General features: G+C 42.0%; 1 protein-coding gene across 1 annotated transcript; it reads left to right on the forward strand.

Annotated features, from left to right (window-relative positions):
* The first annotated feature begins 1,221 nt into the window (after positions 1 to 1,221).
* Positions 1,222 to 18,992, forward strand: LOC111670529 (carboxyl-terminal PDZ ligand of neuronal nitric oxide synthase protein). Its single transcript, XM_023427272.2, has 10 exons — positions 1,222 to 1,741; positions 2,588 to 2,659; positions 4,926 to 5,018; positions 5,111 to 5,169; positions 5,260 to 5,368; positions 9,112 to 9,241; positions 9,761 to 9,888; positions 14,550 to 14,711; positions 15,565 to 15,733; positions 16,253 to 18,992. The coding sequence occupies exons 1-10, from the start codon at positions 1,637 to 1,639 to the stop codon at positions 16,783 to 16,785; spliced, it is 1,560 nt and encodes a 519-aa protein (XP_023283040.1). The 5' UTR covers positions 1,222 to 1,636; the 3' UTR covers positions 16,786 to 18,992.
* The last annotated feature ends 306 nt before the right edge of the window (positions 18,993 to 19,298 follow it).

Here is a 19,298-nt window from a genome sequence, read left to right on the forward strand (position 1 = left end):
GGGGTCAGGGGTCAGGGGTCAATATAGAGCAAAATCAGAGCTACAAGATACTAGTCTAATATTCATCAAGAAACATGGATTCAAATGAATGTTAATATTGCTCCATATCTGCAACAGGTTCGTTCCATCAACTTAAACCTGCAAGGACTGATTTGTTTTTTTTGTGCATGTAGGTGTCATATCACCTGACATACCATCATCATCGTCACCTTTTAAGTCGATATGGAGAACTTCTTAGCAAACAGTTACTTATTCACACATCCAGCAGATACAGAGCAACATTATGATTCATTTGGAGCCGTTTTTGCCAAACGAATCTGCTGTTTGGTACCGAGCTGGAAGTGTACATATGAGCTTTCTTCTTTTCTCACTGTAAACAGCTATGATGTTGCTATGACAGCAGCCGCGAGCCTGAACCAAAACAGGAAAGTTGCAGCGAACAGCTAAACAACTGTCACATTGTTTTCACATTGCATTTGATATAACTGCTTCAGAATGTCATAATAGGCCTTCTGTGTTTAAAGCTTGTTAGTCGTGACCAAAAATCAATTATGCTGGTTAAGCATGAAGTCAGTTTGATTTCTTATTAAAATATCTTTAAAAGCCGGGCTGAAATACCTTCACTGGACCTGTATCTGTTTCTGAAAACCTCAGAGCATGTGAAAATGTACTAGACGTTTAAAATTCGGGGATTTAAATTCATCCTTCATCCAAATCACTGCCCATTAGGCTGCTTTATCTACATCCCTAAAACACCTCCGGGCTGTTTTCATATCATCCGACCTGAAAATCGTTGCTACATCTCTCCAGCTCTACGCCTCGATAGGCCTAATTCTTCCCTTTATAACGGAGCTACACAAGCAGAGAAGAATCCGCTGATATCTCAGAGAGTGTGTGTGTATGGTGCAGCTTCCCCCAGGTTTAAAGCATGTGTCAGCTCATTGCAACACCACTAATGCTTCGTTCATTCAGTTTGCCACCTCTGCTGCAAGTGCTTGAGCTGCTCTGAAATTATCTGCCACACTGATCATCATTTTGCAGGAGGGAACCAAGAGTCCTTTAAAAACCCCTGGGGGGCTCCTGGAGTCCAGTGGGAGCCAGTGATTTGGGGATTTATTTTTTCCCCTGTGATGCCACTAGATGTCACACAAGCAAACACCAGCTGTAGCTGCTGACAGAGTGTGTACAAGCAGAACCCGCCTTCATCTGTTAGATCTTACACCCAGTTAAAGGGCTCCTAAGCACCGTCTGAGTATCGATCGCTCACTCTGAGAAGCCGGTTCCGAGATTGATGGCACGGCGCTCCGCGGTAAAAACAGTCGTGTTGAGATCCGTGCGTCATCGGGACCCCGGCGGCGACGGCGTCGGTCGTGGCGGCGCGTACTGTCTCTGTCTCACCGTGCCTCGGAGCGGAGCGCAGCGGAGGGGTCAGTATAACCGATCAACGCGTTAGCCGCCTCCGTCAACCAATCAATTCGTCGCGACCGGAGCGCCTCAACCCGGATGACCTCCGGAGTGACGCGGCTCTCCGGTGAGAGTGCGGAGGGAGCAGCGCCGGAGGAGATGCGCATATCTGCAGGTCTCTAGCGCTGTCGTAAAGCAAGAGTCTGGAGTCAAGTCAGCTATCACTAAAGCGATGCCAGGGGTAACCAAGTACAATTTAGTAGATGACGTGCACGATTTGAGGATCCCCATGCACAACGAGGAGGTGTTCAAGCATGGGGTCTGCTTCGAGGCAAAGGTAAGGACCCTCTGCAACAGATAGTTTGTGGGAGGCAGGAGGCTCGAGGATCCTGATGTGTCAAATATTGAAATGAGGATCATTAATGTCACTGCCACTGTAACATAAATCACCGGACTGTAGGTGTATTTCTGTGATGTTGCTGGTGTTCACTGACACTGTAACTCTTAGATTTTTGTCTACTTTGCAGGACTTAAAAATGTCTCTGATTTAAGATTTTTTTTTCAGAGCTGAAAACAATTCGATCAATCCATTCATTTCGTTCATCCATATTCTGATAATCAATTAATCATTTTTCAGGCTAAAATGTCACACAGTTGCTGGTTGCAGCCTCTGAAATGGGAGGATTTGCTGCTTCTCTTTGATATACGTGATAGTTAATGGAATAACGCATCTGTGACTTGTGTGTCTGACAGAAATGAATATGTCACTTTTTCTATTGCAAATTGTGCTGTGCATTATTCACTATTTTCTGACATAGACTAAAACAATGAATCAGTTCATTGACAAAATAATCATCAGATGAATTTATAATTATGTTGCAGCCTTTAGACAAGTGTTGATTTAATTGATCTCTTGATGAATGCTGACATCATTTATTTCCCTTATATGAATTGAACACTGTGATAAGTACAGAATTATCATTATGACATTTTTGTCAATAAAAGTTTTAATATTTGGCTTCTGGGTGTATTAAAAAAAAAAAAAAAAAACCTCCTCATAGAGGGGAATATTTCCAGAAATGTACAAAAAGACAATGGAAATAAATAAACCTGCCAGCCCAGCACTCAGTAATCAGTGGTATTAATTCCCTCATTCTTTGAACCTTTCTCTCACATTTTGCAGTACATTGGCAGTTTGGAGGTGGGTCGCCCCGGCAGTCGAATGGAGATAGTCGCTGCAATGAGGAGAATCAGAGTAAGACACTTAAATATGTAACTTCCAGGAACCAGACCACTGAACTTGACCGTTGCTTCCACAGCAAGCCCGAACACATTAACAACGACCCAGCAGCTGGTGATGGTGCATGCACATTTATCCTCTCTCTCTCTCTCTCTCTCTCTTGTGTTTTATGTCTCACCTTGTGCACGGTGCTCAGAGGGTCCTTACTCCCCTCAACATCCTCCCTTCGCATAAATCAGCGGCCTGCGTAAAACTACACACTTGGCAGATTCAGTGGGCTGTCAGGAGCGCTTTAAATCACAGCAGGATTCATAGGGCAAATCTAGATTTTTATGGCTGAGGAGAGACACGGCACGCAGGTTTATATGCGATACTATTAGAAAAACCAACGTCTCTCCAGCCTCCCTTTATTTAGACCAGACAAGGCCACTGGAAACCCTGCCATGCCTTGTCATTACACATCACTGCAGTGTTACAGAAGCGCTGGGAGGAGAGGATTTAGCTGTTTGTCAGCTGTTATATCTAATCTAACATCCAAGTTATTGTGACACCCAGGAAGAACTTAATCCTGATCCTTTAAGTACAGCATGGGATAAGATTTAGTGAGTTTTATTTATTCATTTATTTATTTATTTATCTTCAGATTTTCACCATTTTTCTAATAATATATTACAAAAGTGCTTGACTGCAGGTTTGAGTGTATAACAAAACACTTTGAATACAGCAGCTCAAATGGATAAAAATCACACAATGCACAAAGCTGTGTGAAGACCTTGTCTCCAAGTCTGTGTTTTGCAACATTTTTCATCGACGATTTTCTTGTAGATAAATAAATTTCATTAAATATCAGTGTTAGCAAAATGCTTTTTTTTTTTTTTTTTTCAAGCCTTTGAAGCCAAAATGATAAATGGTAAAAATCTAAGAAAAGAGAAAAAAATGCATAAAGTGACAAATAATGGAATGAATGAAAACAACATGGTATTCAGCGTGAGAATAGATAACATAAAAGCAAGTCAGTAAAAGAGTCACACGCTGAGCTCTGTGATGGCACAGTAATTAAGAGTCTCTGCTTCTGAGGGGAAGACAGACTCTGAATCTTTAAAAGCCAACTTGCCCTTAAAGTACTCACAGTGGCTTAAGAGATAAGACCAGAGGTGAGTTGACACTACCTGTAGCATTAGTTGTGCTTGAGGGCAGTGTTAAGTGTCAGTCTCTGAGGCTGATGTGCATTCAAATTTCAGCATGAACACTTCCTGTGTTCCACTTCAGGCCCCTCTCACTCTCTCTGGATGGTCCTCTTGTCCCATTTTACGTGTGGCTGCATTAGCCTGGATAACACACACCTTAAGGGAGTTGTGTCCTTCACCTGACCAACCACAGTCTCGAATAAAAACGCCCACACAACAATAAGACGGACGAACTGGAAGGAGGCATATGACATGAAATATCAAGTGGAAGGGCTCATTGAATCTTCTAGTGAAGCGTGTTTCTGCCAACTGTGACACAGGTCACTGACTTATAGACAAACTGCTCCAGATTCATTAGCGCAAAAAATCACCAGATATGACTTGTCATGTTGGTAATGGCAACATTGCCCATTTCTTTTATTCTGAAATGTCAGTAAAAGAGGGAATCGACAGCTTCAATCACGCCGAAAACAAAAGACAACCAGCGCTGGATTGTTATTTTTACACAGACCAAAGAAAAGATGACAGAGAATATCCAAGACTGTCGTGCAGAGCGGGTGACGGCTTGTTCGCAGAGGAACACTGTTGATTTCACAGAACTTCATCTGATCAATCAATCATCTGATGTTGGACTTAGTGTTTTCAAAGTGGGCCGTGTTATTTTCACATAAATCCGGGTTGTTCTTAGATCTTAGATTCGCAGCCTGCGCCTGCAGTGGAGGCAGAGGGTACAGGCTGGAGCATTAATCATGGAGAGGGATGAAAGTGTCCCACACATGTCTGCCTCCCTCTGGGAAGTCTGCCTTTGAAAGCTTAAACAGCTCCCAGAAAAAGAAACTCACAGTATCTCAGTGTTTACTCAATCTCACATTTCCCCTGAGAAAGAGATAGTCAAAAATATCTTCCTGTCTACATGATCCCGTCTCTCTTTTCAAATATGTGTAAAGAGCTCCGCCTCAGTGGGATAATGTGATATTAAATGCTGCTCACAACACATGGCATAATAATCACTCTGGTTTATCTTTTGGACAATTTTTTTTTTTTTTTTTTTGCCCATCTTAAATATTAATATGAAAATCATTCTTCCTCCACAGTATGAATTCAAACTGAAGAACATAAAGAAAAAGAAGGTCAACATTGTCGTATCCACCGATTGTGTCAAAGTGATTTTACGCAAAAAGAAGAAGGTCAGTGAATGATGACTGAAAGTGACTAATTAATGAAAACTTTCAAAAGCACCTGTGTCGATGTCAACCTGTGTATTCATGTGTTGTTGCAGAGAAAAGGGTGGTCATGGGATGAGAACACCATCCTGGTGACACAGGATCCCATCTACAGGTGGGCCCATCCTCGTGATATTAAATCAAGGAGACAGAAGCCAAATAACCAGGCAGTAATCTGATTTCATGCATTGTCTTGCCTCAACAGGATCTTTTATGTCTCACATGATGCTCAAGACTTGAAGATCTTCAGCTACATAGCGAGAGACGGACAGAGCAACATTTTCCGGTGCAATGTGTTCAAGTCGAAGAGGAAGGTGAGTCTAAGTCCCGGATGAGCTGAAAACAGCAAAGCATCTATCCTTACTAATAAGTGTAGCCACTACCTGATATACTGTAGCTTATTCCTCTGGGCCATACACCTCCACACACAAACACTCACCAAGCACTATCTGCATGATGTTATTTCACTGCTGCGACATGATTGGCTGATCGGATAATTGCATGAATAAGCAGGTGTACGGGTGTTCCTGATACAGTGCTCGGTGAGTGTATCCTCTTGACCAGTTGTTAAAGGAGTAGTTTGACATTTCGGTAAACGTGTCCAGTAAATATGAAGCTTCAGCTAGAAGCCAGCTAGCTTAGCTTAGCACAAAGAGTGGCAATCTAAAGGTAATTAAATCACCTCAGTCAAAAAAAAAACCACACATAGCATTATAAAACAAAGTGTGTACACAATGTTTTTTGGCCTGGCACAGTAACTTCCTGGAGTCTTGTCGTCACTCCGAGGCCACACTGTTTTCACAGCTTTATATTTAACGTACAGACCAAGCAACAACCTCCGGGGCTGAAAACTGAAGCCAACACTGAAATGCCAAAAACCGCGGTCCTTCAAACGGCCACTTGAGGCTGGCTCCAAAAACAAGTCAATCTCCAAAGACTCCCGTGTTAAAATGCCCAACTTTACAGCAGAAATAAACATGTTTACAGTCTGGAACAGAAAACAGTTTTAGTCTTTATTGCCAATTCCCTCATCTGTAGCAACTGTACGGGGGGGTGAACTTTTATATAACGTGCTCATTTAAATTTTACTAAGGCTTAAAGGTCTACATAATTGAGGGCGTGGCCTCTTTGAGTGACAGGTGGGTGAGCGTATGCCTGCCACAAACCGGCATTGCACCGAAATCTGCGCTCCACACTGTACCCCTCCTCTTTGCCCATTTTTGGATCAGCCATTAATTTGGCACTGCCAAGATGGCGACAGCAGAACAGCACACACCGCTCTTCAGAAAACCTACGGATGACATCACGGAGGCTACGTCCATCTTTACATACAGTCTATGATAGTCGGGATGAATGTGCTTGGGACTGAGAGCAACGGGACGGGCTGCGGAAGATACAAAGTATTAAGAGGCAGACATTGTTGGTTTTCGGTCTTATTGTGGACTTTGCTGATTTTAACCAACATACGGATTATCTCCAGCTTTATCCTTTTTGAGTTGCCTGCAAACAAATCTGGACCACAGCATGTCAGTCATTGCTTTTTGTTTTCAGCTCCATGCCTTGTACATAACTGCTAATGGTGATATTTATACCCACCACCTCAGTGATGTGTAATTCTGCTGGACCCACACACAATTAATCTGACAGTCAGACACTCGTGTGTTGTGGCAAAATGCTCGTGAAAATGAAAGGCATGTTTTCCTCCACATATCTGCATATCAAGCAGAGACCTTTTTTTTTCCCTCTATGACAAAGACAGAGCATCAGCGAGGTTGACTCCCATCCCTTCACTATGGATACCAGACAGACAGTGATTTAGTGAAGCTGCATACTAATCATTCTGGTGGGAAGAGAAAAGACGAGGGCCTTTTTCACTCAGCACTTAAAGACATTTTCACTACTACTGAACGAAACACCCACCACATGGTCAGGGATGCAGGCCGTGTTGCCTCAGTACCTCTCTGGGGCTATGGAGCCTTATCTGGGTGTTGCAGACCAAGCGTGTGTGCTGAGTAGGAAGAGATGGACCAGCTGATAAGAGAAGATTTGATTTATTTTCATCACTGCATGTTGCAGCTCAGCAGGGCTCAGATGTCAGCTCCGTACATCAGCAGAGCCTATTGTGTTTGGCCTTGAGAGGACCAGCTTTTACATTGGACAATTTAAAACAAAACTACATTTTGTATTAATAGAGCAAAATAATCAATTTCATAACTTTACTCCTGTGTAGTTTTTTTGTTATTTCTTTTTATTAAACTACTCTGAAGCTGGAGTTACCTTGACATATTGCCCAAATGCCCAGAGGCAGGATGATCCTCCAGAGGCAGATAGCAATAAATTTATTTCAATGCTGCTTCTTCCACTGTTCAATATAGAAAACACAACAACTCACCTTTAGTGAGAGTGAGAAAGGACACGGTGGATAAAGTTTAATTCCAGTGGATTTAGGATGCTAGCACTGGACTGCATATTAGGGCTTTAGTGGAAAAAATAAGCCTTGAAATCGATGAGAGTGCTGGTGTCCCAAAGGCCACATTGAATTTTCTTGCCTGTGTGTTCAGCTTAAGAAACACAGACACCCACATGCAAGAGGAAATGTAATATGTACTTTATTTTATAATAAAATTTAAACTGAAAAGACACTAGAACACCTAAGCACATGAGGGGTGTAAGTAGCGTCAATTAATCTTTTGGTCTGAAAATGTTAGAAAATAGTGAAAAATGCCCATCACAATTCTCCTAAGCCCAAGGTGAGGGTCTGTAAATTACTTGTTTTATCAGACAAACATCCCAAACCACAAAGATATTGAGATTACTAAGTCATAAGACATAAGTGAGGAGCTACAACTTGGTAATGTTTGGCAGTTGAGCTTGAAAAACGGCTTAAAAAATGACTAATTACTTTTCTGTCAATAAACTAATCAGTTTAGCTTAAAAACACAAGAGGTTAAACGAAGCCATACTGCAATTTAATAATTATACCCATCTACTTTTATAATCCACAAAGTATAATCACCTCTGCTGTTGCTGTTATAGTGAGTGACAGGCTCTGTTCAGACCTGGTACTAACATCTGTCTCTATGTTGAGGTGTGAACACGCCACAAGATGCACTGAGGAAGCATTTGAGATCTGATAACTCTTCTTTGAGCAGCGTGAATGCAAACACATTCAGTGGAGCATCCAGCAGTTAAAAAGCCAGATGTTTACCTCAGGAGGTAAACGGAGATAAAAAAAGATATGGAAGTAGTATAAGCGCTCTTTAACTCTTGGCAAGAAAGCGATGATGTGTAATTCCTGTGTGTATTGCATAACTCGTTTTTTTGTACATAATGAGGCTGTGTCTCACCTCTCTGTGAGTATGGTGATGTTGTTTATCAGGGCTTTATGTGACTCACAGGAACATCTCTTACATGAAGTCGTCGGGACAAACCGACGGTTTACGTGAAGCCTTTTTTGTGAAAACGAGGGAACAGGATGTGCATGTGTGAGACTTCAAGTAGCTAATTTTTGAGTTATTGCAAATTAAACTGTCCCTGATTGATGACCTGATGTTACAGACACACCTACTGAGCTTCCTGCAATAACAACAAACTTAATCTTCACTCCCTCTGCCATCAAAGTTACTTGCCTCTCAAATGGAGCGATCCATCACTGTGACAGCAGAATGTATGCAGAGCAGAGAGACAAGGACAAAACAGCCGAAGCTCTGCTCCTAATATCTTCTGACTTGAATGTGGTCTATATCTTCTCTTGTTTCCCTCTGTCTTCATTTTTCACATCTCATTCTTCCCCAACATTCGCTCCTCCACTGTTATGTGTTGTTACCTGTGCACACACACATACACTCAATCTGCCAATCCACTTTCCTCCCTGCGCAACTCCTCTGGCACCTCATTTTCTCCCCTGCTGTGCCCCTTCATTTTTGCATCCTTCCTTACTGTGCTCCTGCTGCTGTTTTCCCCCGCCCCTGCTCTCCCTAACACACACACACACACACACACACACACACACACACACACACACACACACACACCGTCTCTGTGTCCTCACTCACAGTCTCAGGCCATGAGGATCGTGCGGACAGTGGGTCAGGCGTTTGATGTGTGTCACCAGCTGACCCTGCAGCAGAAAAGCGATGACCAGGAGGATGAGGAGGGGAAGGCGGAGGAGTCTGAGGCAGTGCCAGGTGACTCACAACAACCTGCACACACACACACACACACACACACACACAAAATTGCATCCACATATCCAGTCTCCTCCCCCCTCCTGTCTTTCTCCTTCCCGTTCTCCTTCTGTCACACACACGTAAACTCACTCTCCTTTTGTTCTGCTCACACAACAACACACAAATTCCCTGGGCCTTCTCGTCCTCTCTCCTTCTTGCTTTATCCCTCACACAAACAAAAACCCTGAACGCCCGCAGAAACAAACAGCGGCAACTGAGCACACCTTTCTGAGAAAAGATGTCATTATCCACCGCAGAGAGTTTTCTTTGCAGCTTGCCACGCTGCAGCTGCAGATTGGTTCTGGTGAATCGTGCAAACCACTGATCAAAGACTTTGCTTGTGTAGGATTTAGCCAGCTCTTGGCCCACTGCAGCTGCTCTCACTGCCTCTAGATGTGTCGTAAACTATAAAGCACAAAATAAAAACAGCATGAGACCCCCCCCACCCTCCCATATATGTATCTGGTCTCTCTGCAGCAAAGAAGAGGTTTGCATTGTCAGAAGAGACAGACCTTGAAGCCACTACAGAGGAGAGCATTGAGTGTGCCTCTTCATCAGACCTGGAGAAGAGCAAAAAGGACGAGGCCCTTGTAACCGAAGGCAAGGTAAAGTAAAAGTTGTCCTGATCGTTTCAGTGTCACTCATTCAAAGCCCTGCTATGTCTCACCCAACAGGAGCTTTTATAAACGCAGCAGAGATGAAGTGACCACTAAAAAGTGTGATTTATTGATGCCTCTTGCACTGCACTGTATGACACAGCAGCTGAAATGCAGGGCGGCAACTGAATATTATTCATTATCAATAAGTCTGCCATTTATTGTCTCATTTAATCAATAAGTCATGTCATCTGCGAAGTCTCAGTAGAAACGACCTTTTCAAAGCTCTAAACAATCAACAGCTCAAAAGCCAAAAATCCTTCCATTTACTTTCACACAGGACTAAAACGAAAACAGCATGTTTTCACATTTCTAGAAGCAACAGCCTTTTAATTATTGTCATTTCTGCTTAAAAAATGACTTTAAGCAGCACTCCACTGAGTGAACATATCAAGTTTAATTTACCCGTTATGGTAAATACCACTCAACCTGTGAAAACAGTTGTGTAATATCCTCTGTGGCTGCGGAGGCAATTTCTTAAAGTTAGAGAAAATAACCTTGATGTTGTCATAGTGATGTTTTCAGTCTTAGAAATTACACATTTATAAGAGAAATTCTGCTTTAAAAACAGAGATGTGGAGTTTGAAAGACATTGTGGCAGGAACGGTCAAATGAAAGAAGTTATTAAATTGCTTTATGGGAAATGTAGGATCTAGTGTTATCTTGGCCTCCACTGCACAGACTATGACTGTCCACCTTTTTTTTAACCTGTTTCTTCTGTCATCTTTATGAAACTGCAATGCTAAATAGGTGGAGTAGCTCTTTAAATGATTATCAAAATAGCTGCAGATACATTTCTGTTGATTGACTCATTGATTAATCCACTGACCCTAACCCACATCGTTTCAGCTCTACAACAATGCAACACCAAAAACATTTTTCATGGCAATTAGTCCGGCTGAACTGATTAATTCAAGTTAAATCCAACCAGAGCAAAGTTATTGATTTTAATATGTTCATCCTACTGAAAGATACATCTGAGGACCAACAGGATGTATTTTGGCAGAGATATTTTCCTATATTTCTTTGCAAATATTTATCTAAAAAGTCAGAAATGTCCTGTTAATGAATAAATCTGGGAGGCTCACAGCTCGCAGAGGGGCATGAAGAAAGTTTGGCCTCATAAAAACTTAGAGATCAGAAAACATCACTGACTAACATATAGCAAGCACATCATGTCTTTAAGGGTTGGTTGTGAGGAAATGCTCCACAAGGCTCTTCAATATTAATGGGGTCATATTGTTTGTTGATGAAAATACAGAAAGGTTTTCTAGTGTTGCTCTGCTAATTCTGCCATGCTGAGCAAGCAGCTATCTCTGCAGCGATCTCTGATATTTGTCAGCTCATTTTCTAACCAAGTCTCTGTGGTGGTGGCGGCTTTAATACTCAAGAGAGAAAACTAGTGTCGTTCTCTTTAGGAGTTAATTTGTTTGAAATGAATTGATAATACATCCAATTACACAGTTAAATGATAACAAATCATTTTTTTTTATATTTTCTTTTTTTTTCTGCCAAATACCATAGCATGTTCAGATATCAAATGCAATTTCTTTGTCTCCCATGAGGACTCAGAAAGTCAAGTGTCTTCACAGTTTAGTAATATTGTGGCCACCAAATTGATCTCCCATCTCAGGCTTGACTGATAAGTTGTGTCCTTCATGGCTGCTCTTCCAGCAGCAGCAGTCAAACATAATTGTGAGAGTCATAATTCACGTGTGGTCAAACCAACTAACAGCAAACCCATACAGGCAATCTATAGATCCATTTATAGATTCCACTGATTAAATCCCCATTAAAACACCATTTTCACAGCTAGATTAATGAGTCCACATGGTACTTTATATTAGACCAGGGATTTGTTTTGACATTTGACATAGCAGGGGTCATCCATTAATCAGAGGGTTGGTAGTTTGATTGCCGACTCCTGTACAGGTGTAGTCCATTTACTACAACTGGAGTAAAATGCATGCTGCTATGATCATTCTTTGGATCAAATGCCCATGTGTATGTGAAAGGAGTTGCTTGTATTGACAAAACTACAATAAGGTGACCTGATTTCTGAAGAGAAATCTGGGGATATTTCAATGGTTGATATATCATTAACATAGTCAAAGGTTTTATCTATGAGATAAAAAAACAAAATGGAGACAGTCCTGGTTTCATGTATTTTGACCATGGTAACTGTTGAACTGTAATAAACTGCCAACTGATATAATTAGTAGGGTTACAGTCCAGCAAAATAGGCTTACAATAGCATCCCCTAAATGGAAACTAAACCGGACAAGCTTTGTCCCTTTTTTTTAAGACTCAGACTTAAGTTCAAATCTATGGAAGATGAATATTACAGGTTAGACAGTGCGGTTTGTATGAGCTAAAAGAAACCCTGCTGTTCTGTCTCAGTCTGACTGTCATGTTATGTTCAACTACACAAACAGAAAATGTGCTTCTCATTGGTCCTGACTCACGACCAATTAGCTCGGCCAATAATTTCGTCGTTTTCGCTATTTTTCTACATGACGCTTCAACAATGGGAGCAAAAAAAAAAAATACAACAAAGGGAGCTGTCGACCACTTTAAAGCACGTGCACAGCCGCCTAGGAACGAGTATAAAGATATACATGTTTAAGCTTGTGTCAGTATTGACATGCTACACGCCGTTAGCTCGGATAGATTCTCCACAATTCAACTGTCGAGTTCATGTTAGAGAAACCAGGAGCACAAAGGTATAATTTCTTCAGATTTACGAGCATCATCAACTAGCAAGACATGGTAATGGTGGTGATCCCTACCTTTTTCAAGTCCTGAAGTCCGATTGTCTCGAACGGACTTCTTGTCTCAATTGTTTATAATCCTTTAGTCCGTAAGGGTCCGGCGGTCAAAAGAATGAAGAGGGTTTTCCATAAAAATTATTCCAGGTTGTGATTATTGTTCATGTGAAGTCCACTGCAGACCCTCGACCAACTCCTTCCGTCTTCTTCACTTCATCCAACATGAAAACAGTTTTTTCAAGCTCCGGCTGTGGCGCTTTGGAAAAGTTGTTTCGGTACTTCGGTTAAGATCTCCCAACCAATGAGTGAGCCAGCTTACCTTTTCTTTACCTAGCGACAAGAAAAAAGAGAATGTGATTGGACAACTCCATTATGAAGGTTTTGATTTTGACCTTGTTACAGCCAGCGGCCAGCCCCCCCTGCTGGCAGAAACAAGTACAACGCTGGACGTCTGTCTGACTGCTCTGCTGCCTGTCTTTCTGTCTGTTTTTTATTTCACAGTTAAAACAGAGTGTTTCAGCAGCTTTCAGCCCATTGTTTTAATTTAAGGACCACAACTTCCACTGACCTCACAGTGTCCTTATTGGCCGTTTTTGTTTTCAGTGAAAAAGCTCTAAAAATAACTGAACACTACCTGCCAGACAGAACCAGATATTTCTCTCTTGAGTTGGTGGAGACAAAAGGAGAGTTAATATTGAGCTTACATTCATCAAATTGCCTGGAAAATGATTCCAAGTTATGTTGAAGTTGCTAAATAAGGCAACAGTTTGGTAACATGCTAGCTATATCTGCTTAAAGGGTGATAATATTTCTGTTCTGTACATTTCTGAAGGTGGGAAGTTAATTCAAGATATTTCCATCTTCGGTGTATACACTGCAGTATAAAATGATTTACAGGGGTAAAATGTCAGTAAATGTCATGCTTTGGTGTCAGCCCGTAAAAATTAAACACCAAGCTCTCATCTCACAGTTCACCTTTGAATTCAAGTAAAAGATCTATCACAGAAGCAAGTAGCAATACAAAATCCTCCATCAGCAGCAGCCACAATAGAGCAACTATGGCGTCTTTATTGATCCTCGTTTGGTGTGAAATATAGCTGTCTCTTTTTATTTATTTTTTATCGTACAACTTGACACAGTAGATGTATCATTGATCTCTCTCTCTCTTCAAAAGCACACAACGATCCACCCTGTCCATCTGCACTACAGTAGCCCTGAATAGTGGAACTTCATGCAGGAGTGTTACACATACTTTATTGAGGCTTCATCACAAAATTCATATCAAGTAGTTTGAGTATATGTCAATGTATTTTTTTTTTTTTTTCTGTCAGGATAAAAGCAGACAGCCTTGTTGTCGCCAGTGCAGCATCTCTTTGCAGGCTGGCAGAGACAGACTATTAAACCACTTCCCTAGACATGTTTCTACACACACAAGTTTTCATATATTTTTCTTTCCACTTTTACTCCATTATTTAGGATTGTTGGCTTTCATACCCTGTACTTTACTTTTAATTCTATCTACTGTACAGCCAATCCACAGCCATATGTACTCTTGCTGTGATATGTTGTCTTTTGTTTAGAAATGTGCAAGATTTTTGTTGTTTGGCAGCATCACCCACTGCTGTGGAGGTTTTCCACTGCACCCTTCAGGAATGACATATAGGCTATCAAGTTCAGGACTGTGACAGCTTTTTTCTTGTATTTACTTTTGATGAAACTTGAATATGTATGAGTGGTGCAGTTATCAAGCCTTAATAAAAAATATCACAGGCTTTCACATTACTGGATCTTTTCATACAGTTAGAAATAGTAAAGCCCAATTTGCTCTCATCTCTGCTGTAGGTGTCTGATGATCCATCTTTTCTGCTGAGCTCTCCTGTCCTCGGGGCTTCTGTTTCGGGTCAGTTGGCGGCAGAGGCTCCCTGCTCTGCGGAGCACCAGGTCCAGCTCCTTCAGAAACAGCTGCAGCAGCAGGAGCAGCAAGCACTGGCAGCTTCAGCACAGGTACTGAGGACAATAGACAGAGATTCTTTTCTTTCTTTAACTGGATACACTTTCCACATATAGTATATTTTTCTCTTTCAGTTTAATAAATTAAACCTTTTATGCAGTTATAAATCTGTGTCACACATGCAAGAACAGACAGCACACAATCTGCATAAAACATAATGCACACCTAATACCAATCACAAATATACTACTCATAGACAAAACTCAACTGGAAATATATAAACGAACAAACAAAGACACCCTCAATCATTTACCCCAAGTGGTATTTAAGTGTACATGAAAATACCCAAATCATTACTATAAACTTTGTGTTGCCTGAGTGAAACAAAAATCTGGCAGTAAAAAAAACAAAAAAAACACAAGACTCAGTTTCATTTAATCTGGAGGATGATAATTGGAATGATGCGCTATTTCCATTTTCAATCAGTGGTGTGTTAAATAGGATGTAACAAGGTATTTCAGGTTACTTCTTATCGCTTTCATCCCTCTAAACTTTTACATGAACTTTTGAACTGTTTCACATCAAATTAAATGAGCCTGAGCTGGAGTTTCCAGGATGATGAAGATTTGAAGCAAACCCTTTTTTGAGTGCTAGAGTTTCTCTCTTACTTTGGCCAGTCTCACTGACGGTGATTCATAATGCTGACGAGTTAAAAGACACCGTGGAACTTTATCAGTAAAGTCTTTTCAACAACAGATGGTAAAAGAAAATAATAAAAAAAAAGGAAAGAATCGCTGGGAAGTAATAATGAAACTTCTGCATGTTTTGTGTTTGCACACAACAGTTTCTGTTTGTATTTCTCACGCATGTATGTGTGCAACTGTGTGTGTGTTTTGGTCTGTTCAGGTTCATGTGCTCCAGGAGCAGCTGTCAGTGGAGGTGTGTGCACGGACCGAAGCCCAAGCCAGAGTGCAGAGGCTGCTGCAGCAGAACACCGACCTGCTGCAACACATTTCCCTGCTGGTCAAACAGATCCAGGAACTGGAGCTCAAAGCTGCTGGCCAGATAACATCTAGTGGGTGGAAAACTTCAATTCTTGATTTACCCTAATCTTCCTTTTCCATTTACAGTATATATCTTATTTTGTTTGATTGCCTTGAATCTTCCTCCATATCCCTGTTTTCTCCTTTACAAATTTCTTCCATAAAGTAATTCTTTCTCTCCCTTCATCTATTTTCTCTTAATCAGTTTCCTTGCCTCTTTCTCCTTCCTGTCGTTATGCCTCCTTTTCTCATCCACTTCTGGCACACAATTAATTATCCCATGGCAGTCCTCTCAAAGGATTCAGTACTGCTCTCTGCTCTCTCCTCCCTGCATCTAGCTACTGGCAATATGCTGCCATACAGTCATGAATTATCAAATCCTGTCAGCACAGACGTCATCCCACTCTACATAATCTCATCTGCTTTGCTCAGACCTCTCTTCTGACATGTCTTATATCTCTGCTTACATGTGATAAGTAAAATTCGTTCTGTGGTTTGTTTCATCCTGCAGATGTGTCTCTAACTCTTTCTGTGTTTTGATTTGTCTTCAGTGGGCTCCCAGGACAGTCTTCTGGAGATCACTTTCCGCGCCAAGCCCCCCAGCGTCCCCCGTGAACCCCTCACTCCTTCTTCATCTACAGGCCCTTTAGCAGCTCAGTCCCAGCTCCAGATTAGTGACAGTGCCTGGGTCTCGGGCCTCCCCGGGCCCTGCTCTCCAGGCACCATGGGCACCGACACCAGCCCTCTGGGGCTCAGCGGCAGCGGGGTTCGACTCGAGTGCTTTCGTTTCTCCTCCCGGGGGCCGGACGGCCAGGAGCAGGGTCAGGACACGGGGGAAACCCCCAGCGACGGAGCACCGGATGAGAGTTCGCTGCTGGGGGAGCAGGTCCTCGGAGCCCTGGAGCTGCTTCGGTTTAGGGAGTCCGGGATTGGATCGGAGTACGAATCGAACACAGATGAGAGTGATGATCGGGACAGCTGGGGGCAGGGCGAGGGCGTGGGGGGAGACGGTGCAGCCCGACTCATAAATGTGCTGAATGCAGAGAGTCTGCCGGACTGCTTAGGGGATGAGATGGCTGTGTAGTGGTGCTCTGAAAGCTGTGCTAGGCCACCCCAACGGGAAACAGGTGAAATTCAGAATCTGAAGAACTTCATCACACAGAAATCATGTATTGTGGCATAAGTAAACAGCATCATTTGCAGGAATAAATAGTTTGTGGCTGGTAGCTGGACAGAGCGCTCACTCACCACAGGTGTCGCAAAAGTTTTGAATCGTCACTTCCTTTGCACTGACACGGTGTCCGCTTGTATGAGGTGGAACTCATGAAAGGAAACGATAAAAACAGAAATCCTGAAAACTGAATGAAAATGATACATTTATTCCATAAAGGAGATCCTTTTTAAGTTTTGCTATTGCTACATAGCTAGCGTTAGCATTAAAACCTGTTCACTTACCAGTCTAGTCAAACTTCATTCCTTTACTCCCCGCTCCGGAGGTGGAAAGGAACGCCAATGTTAACGCTTGTCTCCATCACGTCTTTTCTTCTACTGAGGTTAGCACGCTAACCAGCTAGCCGCGGCCTGTCTCATCACTTTCCGATAACGACTCACTGTAGCCTCCAATCCGCCCTGACGACATAGAGCTGCTCAGAGGAAGTATTATAACCTCTTCTCTTGTCAAGCGACAATCACCACCACCCGCACCCAGCAAGAAACCATGTTCGGCGGCAGAGAAAACTTACAGAAACCTTCATTAAAATTTAAGATGACTCGATTGCAACATTAATGATTTCATCAAAATAAACTTGAGCTTATCAAATTTGGGAAATCATTATGATACATCACCAATGACTTAGTTAGTTAAGTTAGCAAGCGCATGTTCAATTCTCACACCAAATAAAACTAAGAAGCAAGGATAATAACCTTTAGCCTTCAGACACGTCATATTGAATCAAACTGATTTTTGCCAAACCCTTAATGTCTTTATTAAAATAAATGTAAACAAGACTAAGAGTCGTTAACATTAACATTTACCATCTTCACCATCTTACTTTAGGCATATGTAGGTATGACGTTAATTATCACAGAGCAAATGTATCAATCCAGTCAGTGATTAAATCTTCATGAGCTCCACTCTACATACACTGGGCGTTACTTGCTGTGAAAAACAAAAAAGACGCACTTCTAGATAAGAATTTGTTTCAGGCTCTGTCCGTCTCTCAGCCGTCTGTTGATATATATGTTACATACTGTGTGTGTGTGTGTGTGTGTGTGTGTGTGTGTGTGTGTGTGTGTGTGCGTGTGTCAGTCTGATGATTGTTGTACCTACATACGTGTGGCCTCCTGACTCGGTGCCATCGCCACTTTGCTGGGCTCGTTACACTGTGGTTGTGTCTGTGTTTTTGGATTTGTGACACATGGACATGGTCGTTTTATCTCTTATCTAATGAAGATCTATGGAGAAAAAGAAGACATGCTAACACATTTTTTTGGAGTGTGGAAAATTAAAACATTGCTGTGCTTGCTATGACACTTAATCTGTAAATTACACTTGGGTTTGAAAATGAGCATGCATCTGTCATAGTCTGATTTTGTCTCTTTTCAATACATTGTATATAGTTTGATTAACCTTAATGCTTTGGCATGATTTTATTCCTACTTTTCTTCATCCTTTTATTGAAGAACATTTTCTGAATAGGTGTAGTTGTGTCTCAGAGGGAAACATCTCACTGTGTGCAGGTGCTGCTACAATTCTGTCTGTTGCTTAAAGATGTAGCCACCTCGTACTGTAAGTATTATTTATTAATGCCGTACTGCTGCAGCGATAAACTGCTGCATCACTGTTGCTCCGCCCTTCAGACAAATTGTGTGGAAAGTCCTTTAGCACCCATTCAGGGAAAGGTGGAGGCTAATAAGAAACTTCTGCAACCTTTCAACGCCAGCTGTTCTACCAGCTCCACCACGCTGACAGTGAGCCAAGTCTTTCAATCACTGAATTGGGGACGTGTCTTTGAGCTCTTTCCAAAAATCGATTAATCTCTTCCTGGCCCTCCTTTTTCCCCCCTCCTCTCCTCTCCCTCACTCACCTTCCTCCCCTCTTTTCCCCGAAGCTAGTCACCTCTTTCCCACTCTCTTGCACTCACAATCTGTCTGCTGTATCCGTCAATCCATATCGGATTTTTCCAATCTCTGGCGTTTCCCGTTTCCCTCCAAGGTTATGTCTGTGTGCTAAAAATGAAAGTGCACTTACATCAGTGTTTCTCCTTGTGGAATTAAATGCCCTTTCTCAAATGCCGTGTGGTGTCCTGGTATGTCCAATGCATTTGGTGTGACTTACTAATTGCTGAAATGTGTGCAGGGGTGATTTAAACCAAAGTATGTCTCTAAGATAATGATAAGCAGCACCACTTCCTGGGCTGACCTTTCCAAAATGTTTTCCTCGTTACTATTTATAACTCCTTGAGAAAATGGGATGTGGGCATGCAGAAGGTCTTTTGTGAGGGTGATGTCTCTCTGTTATCGTCTGAGATACACCAGCTGTGGTCATTGAAAAGGGTCAGTTCACATTAAGCTCCCTGTGTGTGCTTACAGTAGCAG

The sequence above is a fragment of the Seriola lalandi genome, unplaced genomic scaffold, assembly GCF_002814215.2.
Source record: "Seriola lalandi dorsalis isolate HSWRI2012SDOR001 ecotype SW California unplaced genomic scaffold, Sedor1 jcf7180002054857, whole genome shotgun sequence".
NCBI classification, from domain to species: Eukaryota; Metazoa; Chordata; class Actinopteri; order Carangiformes; family Carangidae; genus Seriola; species Seriola lalandi.

What these genes read in the sequence shown, in the direction of transcription:
- LOC111670529 (XM_023427272.2), top strand. Translation starts at nt 1,637, where the DNA reads ATGCCAGGGGTAACCAAGTACAATTTAGTAGATGACGTGCACGATTTG. An exon ending in ACACAGGATCCCATCTACAG is followed by an intron (nt 5,170 to 5,259) that starts GTGGGCCCATCC and finishes TTGCCTCAACAG; the next exon opens with GATCTTTTATGTCTCACATG. An exon ending in TGTTCAAGTCGAAGAGGAAG is followed by an intron (nt 5,369 to 9,111) that starts GTGAGTCTAAGT and finishes CCTCACTCACAG; the next exon opens with TCTCAGGCCATGAGGATCGT.